This window comes from Ictalurus punctatus, chromosome 1 (genome assembly GCF_001660625.3).
Source record: "Ictalurus punctatus breed USDA103 chromosome 1, Coco_2.0, whole genome shotgun sequence".
Lineage (NCBI taxonomy): Eukaryota > Metazoa > Chordata > Actinopteri > Siluriformes > Ictaluridae > Ictalurus > Ictalurus punctatus.
The window spans coordinates 4245685-4262334 of record NC_030416.2 but is presented as its reverse complement, the minus strand read 5'-3'; the positions used below and the strand labels follow the sequence as shown (position 1 = coordinate 4262334).

The 16650-nt window shown below is 41.3% G+C and overlaps 1 protein-coding gene across 5 annotated transcripts in view; it reads left to right on the top strand.

Moving 5' to 3' along the window:
- triob (trio Rho guanine nucleotide exchange factor b) overlaps nucleotides 1–12625 on the top strand; it is a 132211-nt gene extending 119586 nt beyond the window's left edge. For 3 of the 5 annotated variants that reach the window (XM_053679489.1, XM_053679483.1, XM_053679486.1), the window contains 12 exons: nucleotides 1331–1522; nucleotides 1840–2020; nucleotides 2160–2602; nucleotides 4395–4648; nucleotides 5601–5706; nucleotides 6066–6093; nucleotides 6231–6393; nucleotides 7325–7446; nucleotides 8710–8782; nucleotides 9502–9702; nucleotides 10329–10467; nucleotides 11071–12625. In XM_053679489.1, coding sequence (XP_053535464.1) covers nucleotides 1331–1522; nucleotides 1840–2020; nucleotides 2160–2602; nucleotides 4395–4648; nucleotides 5601–5706; nucleotides 6066–6093; nucleotides 6231–6393; nucleotides 7325–7446; nucleotides 8710–8782; nucleotides 9502–9702; nucleotides 10329–10467; nucleotides 11071–11616 — 2448 coding nt within the window. In that variant the 3' untranslated portion in view covers nucleotides 11617–12625. Of the gene's footprint in view, nucleotides 1–1330; nucleotides 1523–1839; nucleotides 2021–2159; nucleotides 2603–4394; nucleotides 4649–5600; nucleotides 5707–6065; nucleotides 6094–6230; nucleotides 6394–6490; nucleotides 7300–7324; nucleotides 7447–8709; nucleotides 8783–9501; nucleotides 9703–10328; nucleotides 10468–11070 lie in introns of those variants that run through there. The other 2 variants (XM_053679490.1, XM_053679492.1) reach the window with 2 other exon arrangements.
- The last annotated feature ends 4025 nt before the right edge of the window (nucleotides 12626–16650 follow it).

Here is a 16650-nt window from a genome sequence, read left to right as displayed (position 1 = left end):
GTCACTGGAAGTTCAACATGGCACCTCATGGCAAAAAACTCTGAGGATCTGAAAAAAAGAATTGTTGCTCTACATAAAAATGGCCTAGGCTATAAGAAGATTGCCAAGACCCTGACACTGAGCTGCAGCACAGTGGCCAAGACCATACAGCGGTTTAACAGGACAGGTTCCACTCAGAACAGGCCTCGCCATGGTCGACCAAAGAAGTTGAGGGCACGTGCTCAGCATCATATCAAGAGGTTGTCTTTGGGAAATAGACGTATGAGTGCTGCCAGCATTGCTGCAGAGATTGAAGGGGTGGGGGGTCAGCCTGTCAGTGCTCAGACCATACGCCGCACACTGCATCAAATTGGTCTGCATGGCTGTCGTCTAAGAAGGAAGCCTCTTCTCAAGATGAGGCACAAGAAAGCCCGCAAACGGTTTGCTGAAGACATGCAGACTAAGGACATGGATTACTGGAACCATGTCCTGTGGTCTGATGAGACCAAGATAAACTTATTTGGTTCATGTGGTGTCAAGCGTGTGTGGCGGCAACCAGGTGAGGATTACAAAGGCAAGTGTGTCTTGCCTACGGTCAAGCATGGTGGTGGGAGTGTCATGGTCTGGGGCTGCATGAGTGCTGCCGGCACTGGGGAGCTACAGTTCATTGAGGGAACCATGAATGCCAACATGTACTGTGACATACTGAAGCAGAGCATGATCAGTATGCAGTATTCCAGCATGATAACGACCCCAAACACACCTCCAAGACGACCACTGCCTTGCTAAAGAAGCTGAGGGTGAAGATGATGGACTGGCCAAACATGTCTCCAGACCCTATTGAGCATCTGTGGGGCATCCTCAAATGGAAGGTGGAGGAGCACAAGGTCTCTAACATCCACCAGCACCGTGATGTCATCATGGAGGAGTGGAAGAGGACTCCAGTGGCAACCTGTGAAACTCTGGTGAACTCCATGCCCAAGAGGGTTAAGGCAGTACTGGAAAATAATGGTGGCCACACAAAATATTGACACTTTGGGATCAGTTTGGACATTTTCAGTTAGGGGTGTACTTACTTTTGTTGCCAACGGTTTAGACATTAATGGCTGTGTGTTGAGTTATTTTGAGGGGACAGCAAATTTACACTGTTACACAAGCTGTACACTCACTACTTTACATTGTAGCAAAGTGTCCTTTCTTCAGTGTTGTCAGATGAAAAGATATAATCAAATATTTACAAAAATGTGAGGGGTGTACTCACTTTTGTGAGACACTGTAATTTACATTGTGTGTAAAAGGTCATTTGGGCGGTGTTCTGATTTTTTGAAAAAAAAATTCTGTGTGTGTTCAGGGGAAAATTGTAGCTCAAGGACGGCTCCTCCTCCAAGACACATTCATGGTGTCGGATCAGGACTCCAGCCTACTCTCCCGAGCCAAGGAGAGGCGCATCTTCCTCTTCGAGCAGATTGTCATCTTCAGTGAGCCACTGGATAAGAAGAAGGGCTTCTCCACACCAGGCTACCTGTTCAAGAACAGCATCAAGGTAAAAACACTGGCTTGGAAGCTCAAGGCTATGCCATATTTACAACACTAACTTTGTTTACATAGCATAAAATATTTACCAAACCATAGCCAATTGGAAACCTCTACTCACAAGAGACATGCAGTTGTGTGGGTAAAGCATTGTCTATACAGCATCTGCCAGTAGGCTACACAACAGTAAACATAACTATAAACAGATTTAAAGTATCATGTCATTTTTCTGTATGATTTAAAAACACTGTCAGATCAGCTGACCTCTCAACATTACAAATTCAGCAATTTAAAATGACGCGTTGTGTGTCTTGTTCGGGTTTGTAGGTCAGTTGGTTGGGCCTGGAGGAGAGTTCAGACAGCGACCATTGTAGGTTCATTCTCACCTCGAGGTCATCCACAGGAGGCACCGAGCGTTTCGTCATCCACTCGTCTAGCCCATCCGTGTGTCATGCGTGGGTACAGCAGATCAGCAGCATCCTGGAGAACCAGAGGAATTTCCTCAATGGTAACACACTTCTATATGAGCATTGGGGCGCTATGTTTGCTTTCCTTTAAATAGATACAATACATTAATGCAATCTAGAGCAAGTCCTACTAATACAGGTGAATACTTCTTATTCTTGACTGTTATTTCTGTCCCGCAGCACTAACGTCTCCCATCGAGTACCAGCGGAATCACGTGGGTGCGAGCACTTCAAACCCAGGCGGCAGCGTCGCCGTCGGCTCCCGACCTCGTGGATCCAGAATTCCCCAGCCCATGCAGCCCCACCCCCCATCAGGTACGTTCCCTGAGATGTTCGGGACACGCCCGCTTGAGGTCGCCTTGAATGAGCAGCGCGAGGAGGCCCGTTCAGCCCCTCGAGCCGCGGTGTCCCCAATGTCCCTTGCTTTGTCCAGACCTCGATCAGGGCTCCATTCACCACTAATCTCACCTTCGACAAACCCCCCGAGTTCATGCCTTTCCGGCTCCAAAGCCTCCTCGTCCTCAATTTGGGCTCCGGTTCCAGAGCAGAACCAGAAGCGCAAGGAACCGGACCGCGTCAGCACGTGCTCCTCGGCCAGCGAGCACTCCCTGCACAGCAACGGGGTAAGGACCCGATTCTCCCTCCTAACCCAGGCTTAGTTCCAGCTTTCTACTAACTTTCCGACGGGATGGGCTCCAAAACCAGGGAATTTCCATGCCAGCTCAAGTGGCCTAAGCTTGTCTACACTCCACTACTAACTTGGAATAACTGGAAATAGCTCCGCTTCTTCAAAGATCTCCACACAGATCTATTTCATTCTCCTCTGCTATTTATTCTTCTACCCTAGAAAGAACTCAATTCAAAAATGCAATCTAACCCATACTAACATTCTTTGTTTGGCTGTTTTCTAATCAACCTGCTGCCACATTTTGAACATGCTTGGAAAGTTGCAAGATGCCATAAAGAAGAAGACGCTGTTAAAACTAAAGCTGCTTAATGGAGAGAAGCTTCCTGACTCAACTGACGCATCGCTTTCATGCCACTAAACACTTTCTCCATTCTTCTGCAGTTTCTGCTCTCAGACTTATACAGGGCAACTACTAGCTATGACTAACTACAATACAATAACTGCAATAACTCACAATAACATTTTTTTTAAAGAAGAAAGAAAGAAACAATTCAGGGTGATTCCACAATTCCGGTGCCATTTAAACCATGTAACTTTTAAAAATGAAAAATTTCATTGAAGGGCTTTAGCCTAGAATGAGCACAATACACAAATGCAAAATTATCATTTTTTACATGAATAATTTACTTTCAATCTATATATTTTGGTAAAAAGCACATCATTGCAAATAAAGAAAACAAAACGACTTTTCCTTTTGCTCTTTTAACCCCCCCCATTATTTTCAAGAATTTTGGACGACGCAACTTAGAATATTCCAGATATTTCTTACTTTCTTGAATGTGTTCAGGTAACAGGGTTGAGATTATGTTCTGGGATTAAATGGAACCAAACTTTACATACAGGAAATGATGTTTCAAGCCTGGGATTCACAAATAGAAGATTTTCTGTAGTAGTATATCGATTATGGAATACGTTACTTGTGTTTAAAACGTCGCTGACCTTTACTTTACATATTTGTAAACGTAATATCAGTGAGATAAAAATGGCACCCCAACCGTGAGATCACCCTCGGCTTAAAAAATCATTTATACACAATTTCCCCATTGCTCATATGTATTATATCGGTGTTAGATCTGTTTGGCGTCAAAAGAATGTTTTAAGCGTGCTTATTTTATCATCAGACGAGTAAAATAAGGGATGCTTATGGAATTTAAACACAACTTTAATACATGATTGATAAATGAGGCCATGTTGTTCATTCTGGTCGCACCATTTATACATGGATTATTTGTATATACTCTGTGTTATCATCCGAATCTCTTCCAACCTTCCAAAAAGCGTCCACGACGGGCTTTCTCAATAACATCTAGACCACCGCCTTATAAATACATAAATAGTGTTTGCCTTTAAACCTGAAAATAAATAAATAAATCAGGGATAGAAATTGCGGACTGATGAAGGAAATAGCCTTTTTTTCCCCTTTGTTGTAAAATGTAGTACGATGGGTGTACCTTTAAAGTGAGACAATTTACATGTGAAACAAAATAAAAAAGACTAATACGATGATGTATGATTGACAAAAGGGGTCTAAGGATACTGCTTCAGACATCAAACATGTCTGCTGATTGACTCGATCTGTTCTGAGTCAGGGGAACATTGTGGGAATTTATAAATGGAACAAAGTTGAAAATCTTCATTATATGTAATTCATTTCAAAGAAATGCTCGAACACAGGTTCTGATACTAATATTGCATCTGTGTTTGTGTGTGTGTGTACGTGCTGTCAGAGTGAAAGCAGCAGCAGCAGCAATAGCGGCGTGTCCACCATGCTGGTGACGCAGGACTACGTGGCTTTAAAAGAGGATGAGATCAGCGTGCATCAGGGCGAGGCCGTGCAGATCCTGGCTTCCAACCAGCAGAGCATGTTCCTGGTGTTTCGAGCTCCCACAGAACAGGGCCCAGCAGCCGAGGGCTGGATCCCCGCCCACGTGCTGGGCCACACCTCCACCCGTGCCCCCGACTACACCCACAGCACCCTCAAGTACGCAAAACAACTGGCTGAGTATTAACGCTACTTATAGTTAGTCTTGTCGATCGGTTACAACGTTTTAAACGCAAGGTTTTCGAGTTGAGATGCGGTTCATGACAACAAGCACGACAACAGCAGAACGCTTTAAATAGAAACTGAACAGTGCTCACTCAGGATAAATAACGTATGTGTCCCAAAATAATGCGGGTCAGTTCGCTTCAGTTTTATTTATGAGTATATTAGTTTGCATTCAAAGTCTGCAATTTACACGGAGAAATTTACGTGTATTCAGAGTCGGGTTACGCACATGGTAAATAGTAAATAGTCTGCACTTATATAGCCCTTTTTTAACCTTAGCGGTTCTACAAAGAGCTTTTCACTGTTTCTCATTCACCCATTCACACACACACACACCAATGGTAGCAGAGCTGCCATGCAAGGCGCTAACTTGCCATCGGGAGCAACTTGGGGTTCAGTGTCTTGCCCAAGGACACTTCGGCATGTGGAATCACGTGGGCCGGGAATCGAACCGCCAACCCTACGATTAGTGGACGACCCGCTCTACCACCTGAGACACAGCTGCCCCGTGCTTATAGAAATCGAGTAGAAGAAAATCACGAATAGAAAATGTAAATAAATAAATAAATAATGGAAGCTTTGTTCACTGCGATGAAGTATGTAAATATGTTGAAATATATATATATATTTTTTTCTTCTACAAATAGCAAATATTTGGTCAAATTAGATCAATTTTCTACTTCTTCCTCTTATTATTATTATTATTATTATTATTATTATTACAGATCTAAAACCCCTTTTAAAAATAAAATGCTGCCCCTTTAATAGACAGACATTTTAGCGTGAAACCAGTGAGATATTCCGGAAGCGTTTTTCCAAAGATGTGCAATTTGACACTCATTTTTCATATGTATTTTTTTCTCCTGCATTCTGGTTTCGAATCCAGGAAGTCCTCGTCATGGCACACGGCGTTGCGCATCCGCCGCAAATCAGAGAAGAGAGAAAAGGAGGGAAGGAAAGAGTCCCGGCAGGAGAATAAGGTTTCTGTAAAGGTATTTGTGTTTTCGTTCTGTCGCTTTATAAATGAGATTGTGATATTTCTGTATATGTATTTGATATTGCTTTTTCTGTAGCCACCTTAATGTAAACTAGGCTGCGGATCACAGGTTTACGGCTCTATGAAAATGACTACAAGTCAGAAAAATGTCTTGATTTAAATAAGCACACTAGCTGATTAACATTCACCCACTAACCACATTAGTACAGGATTTCAGGTGCTGTTGGACATTTAGGTTTTTCTCCATATTACACGTTTTGTGAAGACGTCGAGTGAAGACATCAAGTTGTTGACAGGGTGGGATGTTAAAATAAGTCTTACATACAGATGATAATTTATTTTTTTCTCTTTCAGCTTCTAAATCCGAACTATATCTACGATGGTAGGTCTCATAAAAATGTTAAAAAAATTGTGTGCCTGTTGTTGTTATTATTATTATTATTATTATTATTATTATTATTATTATTATTAAGGAGATGATGAGAGCTGAACTGCAGTGTTTTGGGTCTTGTGTCTCAGTTCCGCCAGAGTTTCTGGTGCCGCTGAGCGACGTGGCGTGCGAGAGCGGAGATAGCGTGACCTTGCGCTGTAAGGTCGGAGGTCAGCCGCGAGCCTCGGTCTCCTGGCGAGGACCAGATCTGAGCACACTGAGCGAAGGAGGACGATACACACTGACGCACAGGTACACACGCAGACACTTAAGTAGCTATAATTCTTTGACAAGAAATTAATTTAAAAAATTATTTGGTATAAAAGTATTTATGTCTTGTCTTGGGCAGAGGTAGCTCAGTGGTTAAGACGTTGGGCTACTGATTGGAACGTTCGCACCGCAAGCTGCCACTGTTTGTGCCCTTGAGCAAGGCCCTTAACCCTCAACTGCTCAGATGTATAAACGAGATATAAATGTAAGTCGCTCTGGATAAGGGCGTCTGCAAGTTGCCATAAATGTACATGTAAACGTCTTGCAATTACACACCTTCACCATAAGATGTCTCCAGAGAACAGTTAATAACTGGTCTCAAATAGTGGTGTGCATTATTTAAAAAAAATTTTTTTTGGTTAAATCTTAATCTCAGGCAGTACCTACCTGCAATATTTTCTAACCTGTATGTAGGTTCTACTTCCCAAAATCTAAACAAACTTGTAGGTGGATTTAAACCGGAACAGCACTGACAGTTGGAAAGGACCGCTGTACATTTTTTTTGTCAATAAACCTTTTCTGTGTTTGTCCTTCGAGCTTCATAGTCAGCCGCGTTGTGTCTCGCGTGATCCCTGGTTCAATGGGATCTAGTGCCAAATAGATGCTCTTTCTGTCAAGCTTTCAAAAAAATAGAACAATAAATATATAGTGTGATTTCTATTCGTATTACAACACAGTGCAAGCATTGACTTACTTCCCTACTCTACAGACATAGCAGCAAGACTTTGGTTGGAAAGTTACCACAACTCACTGCTGTGTCTGCATTTTGCCAGACTGTAGAAGATAAATTCCTTTACACCAAACTGTGTGAATCACTCGGCCTCAGAACATCTCTGCAGTAAATTCGTTTGTTCACATGATGTTATTTTGATATATTTCTTTTCAGTTCCCCTTTCTGTGTGTGTCCTCACAGTGAGACGGGCGAGGTGACCCTGTGCATTTCACCCGTTACTGTAGAGGACAGCGGGACCTACACCTGCACCGCCGCCAACGATGTCGCGACAGTCACTTCGTCCGCCTGCCTCGGAGTTCAAGGTGTGTGTGTGCCATTGTGTAGCGTGTATCCATGGTAACCGTAACAACATTATGAGAAAAGTTTTATGTGTTGAGTTTTGGCCTGCGCATTACCATGGTTGCGTTTTTAAATGGCTGCTAAAAGTTTTCGCACCCTTTCAGAATCTCCAGTGTTAAATCTTCGTTAGTGTTGATGACCGTAACTCAGGACAACTGTAACGTCAGGATGGAGGACTTTGTGGTTTCTCGGACAAGTTGCATTTTTTTTTTACTTTAAGACAGAGAGATAAAAAAGAGAAGCTGGAGATGGAAAATGCTAGCACTGACAATTTGTTGTGGTATTTGTGGGGTGAAAAAAACACCCACTTCACAACATGCTGTTGCTGGAAGATAATAATCTTTGGCATGGTAACAGTAACTATGCTTCAAGTCAGACCACTACCCAGTCATTTTCCCATAACAGCAAAGTGTTTCCTCGTTAAACACTTACATAGGCAGAAGTGTGAAACATTAGGACTTGTCGACCAATCAGAAATCTCCAGTTCAGAGCAGTGGTCAGACACTGACACTGAGGAAGTTTGCCTCAAAGACTCAGTAATGCTCCAGTGCTAAACTGGGGACTGTATATCCTTATCAAACCATTCAGTGAGCCCTCGTGCGCTGTGGATCATTCTGGAATAAACCACTAGCGGGGGGGCGGGGGGGCGGGGGCAGGGGGATTCATTCTCACAAAAGCATAAGCAAATGTTGTAAAAGTGTCTAACCCGCTGTTAAACAGGACGTTATCAAAATAAATAAACAAATTACCAGATGGTTTTCACACCGCTTTTTGACTTTTAAGTAATGGAAAACCTAAAGAGCCACACTTCCGCTTACAGCACATCTTTTCAACCACAGAGGAAGCGCAGGAACAAAAAAAGAAAAGATCTTTTTGTTGAAATGCATGAAATGACTCATTAATTCGAGTTCATGTTTCATCTTTAAAAAAAAAAAAAAAAACAGAAAATGTCCCTGCCACTGTTTTTTTCATTTATTTAGTTAGTTAGGTTTGTGAACTTCCGACATACATTGTTTTTAAGCTGTAATATTTAAAAGTTAAAAACATTTCTATCTATGAGTATACAGGTATATAGAGTATATTTCTTCTAGAAGTCAAATCATTTTTTTTTTTTTGCTTTCAGGGAAAGCAAAATACAGTCCAAGCATAAAGGTTGGACCAAAGAGGGTTAAGCAGTAGCAGTGTTGGGACTCGGCCATGCCTAATGACTTTGCTGCTTTGCACAGGTACCTACGGTGATGGAATCGTCTGGAAGGAGAATTTTGAGTCGCTCTACACTGAAGTGATGGAGCTCGGGAGGTGAGTCGAAGCTCCCTTTTGTCACATGCGCACATGTCCGAGGCCGTGGTTTACCTAAAAGATCCCCCATAAAGAGTGCTGATTTGCTTATGCAAAGGGATCAGTTGCATGCAGACCGTGAGGGTGTTGCGAATGATTTAAAAAGAATAACTGACGCGAATAATGACAAGTGCAAAGTATTTCTAGAAACCGATATTTAAATAAAGCTTTTTGCTTGTGTCGTTTGTTCAGATGAGTTAGGATCTCTAAGAAACTCAAGACACAAAGAGTCTTAAATGAAACCTCACCACATCACATGCCAGGTTTCTATGGTCTAGTCACAAGCCACATATGTGTAAATGGAAAACTTTTTTTTTTTTTTTTTTTAACATACGAGGCATGACTGTATAAAACTAGAGGACGATATTAAATTTGTCTTCCACTGGCGGAAATGTACTTTGGCAAATTTAATACCTGCCCTTTGGTCAAACTAATTTGCACACTTCGAGTGATTTCCAGGCTGCAGTAGATGGCATTGCAGGTGCTAAATTAATATATTTGCATTGCTCTGCATTTTGCACTTCTGGCTAGGAACGCCCCTAATTGCATATTCATATTAAGGCAAAAAGGAAAACATATCTTGTTATGCTCATTTGAAAGATGGAGTCCTCTGTAGTGTTGTAAGAGCTTGTAAAAATGTGAATTATTTTGTTACCATCTTCTAACTGGTGTCTCTACAGAGGCAGGTTCTCCGTGGCTAAGTGGTGCGAGCAGCAAGGTTCACGGCGCTCAGTGGTAGCAAAGCTGGTGAACAAGAAGCTTATGCGTCGTGAGCAGGTGATGAGGGAGCTGAATGTGCTTCGCTGCCTGCAGCATCCCAACGTGGTGGGCCTGCTCGATACGTTCGAGACCAACACCAGCTACGTGCTCGTGCTGGAAATGTAAGCTGCCCAAATCGTTCGTTTCCCCAGTAATGCGATAGATTCGGTAACCATTTGAATCTTGGAACTTGTGTGGAACAGTGTGGAAAGCCACAGTGGTCAGACGAAGGCAAGAAATGAGTGTAAATTTAGATTTACTTGTACTAATAGACTTTGAAGGTAAATTGAATCTTGGTGCATTCTGTAATACTTAAAAATTCTTCCACACGGTACTATACATCAGGATTGATGGGAGCATTTGTTAAGTCTCTTTGTGACCAAAACCTGCTATTGTTACCTGAGCTGTATGGTATATAATTCATCATACAGAACCAAGACAAACAGTCTAAGCTTAAAAATTGTAAAATGTAAAACCACAAAAAAAATGTGTATAACCAAAAAATACAAGGAGTGAGAAAAGGCAACGGCCATAAATTTCAGGCAACACAGAGAGACAGACGGTCTAAATCACCAGACAGGGGAAACAAACAACAGGTGTACACAATCAGGGAAGAAGAGAATCAGTATGAGGCCAAAAATGTCGAAAGGCAGTAAACATTTAGTAACATTCTGGGTGAAATGTTGAGCAAACAGGATATTCAGACTGATTACAGGATGTTTATAAGAATATGTTTATGGTTTTGCAGGGCTGATCAGGGCCGTCTCCTGGACTACATTGTGAGCTGGGGGAACCTGACTGAGGAGAAGGTGGCTCTCTACCTGCGGGACATATTAGAAGCTTTACATTACCTACATACCTGCAGAATAGCTCATCTCGACCTGAAGGTAAAGGCCACATTTATATAGAAGGGTCACATGGCTAGGAACACACTTCCCTTTTTGCCCTTTTGCCTTAATATGAACATGCAATTAGGGGCGTTCCTAGCTAAGATAGAAGGGTCCAATGTTTTCTGTTGACACCTCAGATTCACACCAATTCAACCTTAATGAGGAAAATTCTTGACACTTTATTTATTTGTGAAATCCCAGATTTATAACAGATTCTCAGAGCACTACATACTGTGGAAAAGTTCAAGGGGGTGGGGTGGGGGGTGAATACTTCTCAACAGACTAAAAACACACCTGCTAAAAAGTTACCACAGACCTCTGGGATATCAGTTTTTACATTGACATCATTTGGTTGACAGTTTTATCCATAGCAGCTTGCAGCTGAGAGGGGGATACTGTACAACTTATCAGTTGAGAGTCAAAAGCTCAATAGTGATGGTTTGATGGTGATGAGATTTGAGCCTAGAGATTTGAGACTTCTAGTAGCCTAGAAGTCCAGTGCCTTTGCCGTGTTGCAATAGCAACTAACAATGAATAGACTGTGCAGGCCTTGTGGCATAATACAGTGGAAGAATATCTGATCTGTTCTTTCTTTCACAGCCTGAGAACATAGTGGTGGAGCAGGCATCTGCTCATTCTGTTGTCAAGCTGACTGATTTTGGCGATGCCATGCTCCTATCCTCTTCCCCCTACATCCACCCTCTGGTGGGCAGCCCTGAGTTCAGTGCACCTGAAGTGGTCCTGGGAGAGCCAGTGTCTTTAATGTCAGATCTCTGGAGCGTGGGTGTTCTGGCATACGTGTTACTCAGCGGCGCCTCCCCATTCTTAGATGAGAGCGCCGAGGAGACGTGCGTCAACATCTGCCGTCTGGACTTCAGCTTCCCCGGAGACTATTTTGGAGGTGTGAGCAGAGCAGCGCGCGATTTTGTGTGTTTGCTATTACACTCCGAAGCAGCCAGGCGACCCTCGGCTCAGGCCTGCTTGCAGGGCGAGCCATGGCTCCGTCCCCGAGCTGCCTCGGGTTTGGTCCGTCTTGACACAGCACGACTTGTGGCCTTCATTGAGAGGCGCAAGCACCAGAGTGACATGAGGCCGATGGATAACCTGAGGGCATTTTTAAGAAGCCGGCTGTTGGGTAAGGCATGACCGAGCACGGAGGGTTCTCCCCAAAAAATGATTCTCTTCTATACAGCGGCGTACTGGTGTAATGAAAATGGATTCCTCGGGCAGGTATGAGGGAGCCTAGAGCAAGAAGAAAGCCTGGAGTCCGGAAGGACCCTTGAGGGTGGAGGAAACAAAGGAGCAAGACTCAACCTGTAACTCTGAGCCCTCGGTCTGAGTGAGCCATCGATTAAGCCCTAGCAATCACCTCATCCATCGGAAGTCCCTGTCTCATGTTTTTTCATGATGTTAAGCACATAATACCTGGTGAAAAGTTCCAGAAGAAGGAACTGGATTCCTCAGGCAGCTGAGAGGGAGTTTGGAAGACGGAGGGAGCATGGAGGAACCCGGATGTCCAGCAAATACCTCATCCTCTGCAAAACTATCCTGGGAAGTGCCGAGTCGATCCCTGCGGTTCCTTGAGATTGGAGACTTCTGACATTTTGGGGACTCGTGAACGCTCCAAAGGAAGAATGTGAGCGAAAATCTTACAGAAAAATTTATAAATAAAAAACCCAACTGGAATCTCGTCCTCTTTTTTAAAGCCACATTCCACAGTAATGTGGCATGTTGATTGTACACTGCTGCTGCTGCTGCTGCTGTTGCTGACAAAACCCGAACAACTGCTTCCCAACCCTTGAAAACCCTAAGATGCTGAATTTACCCGAACAACCGCTTCCCAACTGTTGAAAAGCCTAAGACGCTGAATTTGGAAATAAATCCAAATCTCATGAGCCTCATTATCATATCCTGTTTGTACAGAGAATGCACAGAAGCACAAACAAGACTTTTTTTTGTTTGTTTGTTTTTTTGAGAGTTTTCTTCTACGAGCCAGTAAAGGGCAAGCCTTTTGTTTTTGGCAGTATTTTGAATCAGGTTGTTGCAGTACTGTATAGCTGTATTCAGGAAAGCATTTTGTATAAAATATGTATAAAAGCACAGTAAAGGAGTAAGAAGTTTTGGAGTAAAAAAATAAAATAAAAATCATTTTATATATGTATGTGTATATATATATATATATATATATATATATATATATATATATATATATATATATATATATATATATATATATATATATAATATAAGCGAGAGAAGTAGAACTGGTTAAGCATCAACTTCCCTTTCTTCTTGGAATTGTTGTAGCTATGGAATCATAAAGCGCATTGAACAAGTTTTTTTTTTTTGGGGGGAAATACTTCAAGTAAGAGGAAAAAATCCGTACATTTTTTTTTACGCTTCTATTTTGTCCATTGGAAATAAAGAAACTGTAGCCGCACCAGTTCACGTTGGATGTTTCAATATTATTTTAACACGCCTCGTCGATAATTTCTCACCATTTCACACTGTTTGAATCCCAACCGCCATCTTGAAGGAAAAATTCCACCCCGAACGACTTGCACATTAATCTTTATACTTAAAGTCATCATTGATGCCGTCCAGGATTTATTTTCGAATGAAATATTTTGTTTGTTTAACTTTTCATGGTCTATTTTTATTTCATTAAATGGTTTTCTACATTACCCACAATGCCCGTTTGACTACCTGATGATAGTGCTGGGTTTGAGTTTGTCTTCGCTTGCTTTAGACCTTTAGTTTGTCAAGATCTCTCGCCTCTTCATCTTTACACTCTGGTCAAACAGATCAGCTTCCAAAGCTTAAACGTTCATGCCGTTAACACTGTCACACTGATCATCTCACACGTTGCGAACTAGCCGAGCCGAGACACTGTCGTGTAGCTGCGTTGCGTTCTGGAAGTTTTGACTCCTTTTGCTGCCTTCACGTCTTCTACGTTGGATTTCTCATTAACATGACATTGAAAGATGGTGAGAAAGGAAGCTCTTTTGTAAGAGCTGACCGTTATCGGATTATTTTCTGAGATTGTTAACCAAGAAGTCGCTAAAGTACATCACAGATATTCCAAAATAAACATACTTAATGTGTTTTGTGTGGTTTACCTTTTATTTGAACTAATTAACTTGTTACTGTAGCTAGCCTAGCAAGCAGGCTGCTTTTTAGTTGCGTAACACAGTTGGCATGCACCTTCAGTTTATGAAGAGAAATCGACAAGGCAGGCAGTGTTCATTTTGTTTAATTTATTTATTTGTTTTGTTTTGTTTTTTAGAAATGCAGTGATGTATTTGATTTCGGATGCTTTTGCATTGGCTGAAGCACAGGTTCGACTTACCAGATACACAGGAAAATCGCGTAAACCTGCACTCATATTTTTGTTGGGACTGTCTATGTGCAATGTTTGGGATTTTTGTAGCTATTTCTGATAAGTGGTGTTAAACCTGCTGTTGAGTATTTGTATAAGCCACTATAAATTAATCTCGGATGTGATTGTGGCTCTTTCTTGCTAAGTTCCCTGTGTTCAGTATTATTTTGTGGAAGCTAAGTTGTTTGGATATATGTCGCACTTCTTTTTTTTTTTTTTTTTTTAATGTTTTGACTTCTTATTAACCTTATACCAAAGTTAACCTTTTACGCACCTACACATGGTTTCAAAGTAATGATTTTTTTTTTTTTAAAAAAAAACAACAACAGTGACAATGCAGGCGTTTATGTAGGTTAATCTTTATTTATTGTCTTGTTGTGGGTTTTTTTTTTCAATTGCTAAGATAGTTGAAATAGTGCTACGTCTTACAATCATTGCAACGCATTCTCTGAGTGTTTTAATATTTGTCCTTTCTAAAAGATCTAAAGATGTATATTTGCATGGGTAAAACGATGTCTGTCTTTCTACTTCAAGACTGTAAACCCCATCAGGGCTAATCTCTTACTTCTAGTTGTTTTAATGTTGTTAAGTTCCTCCTGTTGTTTAGTCGGGTTTGTCGTGATTTGATTGAATTTTATGCCGTGTCAGTATGCATGGGTGAAACACAAGGTCAGTTTTTTGTTGTTTTGCTTTGTTCTAATTTATTTCATTGTCATGTATAGCTGTACAGATTCAAAAAAAACCATAAAGACCCATGTAGCTACGTCGTATTTTATACATGCGGTTAAAATTCCATTTCGAATGCTTTTGGCTCTCACGTTTGTGTGTAAATTTCTTTGTACAGAAACCATACCTTTGCACATTCTGTGCTGTACATATTTTATTGAGATTAAACACATAAAACATTTTATTGGTAATTTTGGTCTCCTGTTTTTTTGTCTTAAGGGTCATTTGAGTTGTATGTGACCAAGAGTGTTAATGAGTATTAGCAACAATCACCAGGGCAAAACTCCAGAACGTTGTAGTGTAATGGAAATGGCTAATGTGGACCTCTAGCTAGCATGTTTCTGTAAAACGTATTATTCAGGTTGCTTTCCACTTTAAACTTTGGCTTTTTATGTACTTTGAGAACTTTGAGTTTCCATTAGTTTAGTTTCATTTCCTTTAGTTACTTCTGTGGCAGCCTGTGAAAACACTTCACATGTTCAAGTTTGGTTTTGTTTTTCTGTAACCATGGGTGGGGGCGGACTATTTCTGTAAGGGACAGTTGTGAGAAAAGCCGCACAGAAGAAGCTTTTCGGCCACCGTTTTTTTCTTTTTCCATCAGAAAAAGACGTTATGTTTGTATACAGCCTAACTATGTTTAGCTACCAAGCAACGTGAGATACTGACGTTTGTTAGGTATATTTATGTAACGTCAACTGACTAGCTTCGCTTGTTAACGTAACTCATTACAGTACATGAATATCTATTAGCAATTTCTTTAGTTGTATTATAATATTAGCTAAATCTTTTACTATGCTATCTCATCCACAAGAATTTGAATTCTGACCATGACCTTCGATTGGCTGTTTAGTTTAATCACTGGCATACATAATCTCTCATTCACGCCGGTCCAGGTGGTAGAGAGATTATCGGTGTGAGTCACAGAGTAGGTTGAGACGTAAAGTTAATTAAGTGGGAGGCCTGTGGCAAACTTTTGCAAGGTGATATTAGCTTTTTTTAACATCAAATCTGCGAGTGGAAAAAGTATATGAACGTTTGCTTTCAGTAACTGGTGAGAGCCCTTTGTGCAGCAATAACTGCAACTAAACATTTCTGTGAAGTGTCGATCAGTCCTGTACATCGGCTTGGAGGAATTTTAGCCCGTTCCTCAGTACAGAACAGCTTCAACTCTGGGATGTCGGTGGGTTTCTGTTTGCTTCAGGTTCTTCCACAACACTTCTACTCGATTAAGGTCAGGACTTTGACTTGACCATTCCAAAACATTAACTTTATTCTTATTTGACCATTTTTTTGGTAGAATGACTCGTGTTGTCTTGCTGCATGAACCACTTTCTCTTCAGATTCATGGTCAGATGTCGTGACATTTTCTATTAGAAAATGATCAATGATGGCAATCAGTCCTGGACCAGATGCAGTAAAACAGGCCCAAACCATGATACTACCACCACCATGTTTCACAGATTTGATGAGGTTCTTATGCTGGAATGCAGTATTTTCCTTTCTCCAAACACAACGCTTCTCATTTAAACCAGAAATGTCTATTTTGGTCTCATCTGTCCACAAAACATTTTTATAATAGCGTTTTGGTTTGTCCACATGATCTTTAGCAAACTGCAGAAGGGCAGCAACGTTCATTTTGGAGAGCAGTGGCTTTCTCATTGCAACCCTGCCATGCACACCATTGTTGTTCAGTGTTCTCCTGATGGTGGACTCATGAATATTAACATTAACCAATGTAAGATGTAGTTGCTTAGAAGTTACCCAGAGTTCTTTTCTGACTTCATGGACTATTACACGTCTTGCTCTTAGAGTGATCTTTGTTGGTCTCCACTCCTGAGGAGGGTAGCAATGGTCTTGAATTTCCACAATTTGTACACAATCTGTCTGTGGATTGGTGGAATCCAAACTCTTTAGAGATGGTTTTGTCAAGCCTGATGAGCATCAACAACTCTTTTTTTTTTTCTTCTTAGGTCAGAAATCTCCATTGTTTGTGCCATGATACTTTTCCACTAATATCTGAACTTTGATAGATCTCTGTTCTTTAAATAAAACAGGGTGCTCAGTCATGCCTGATT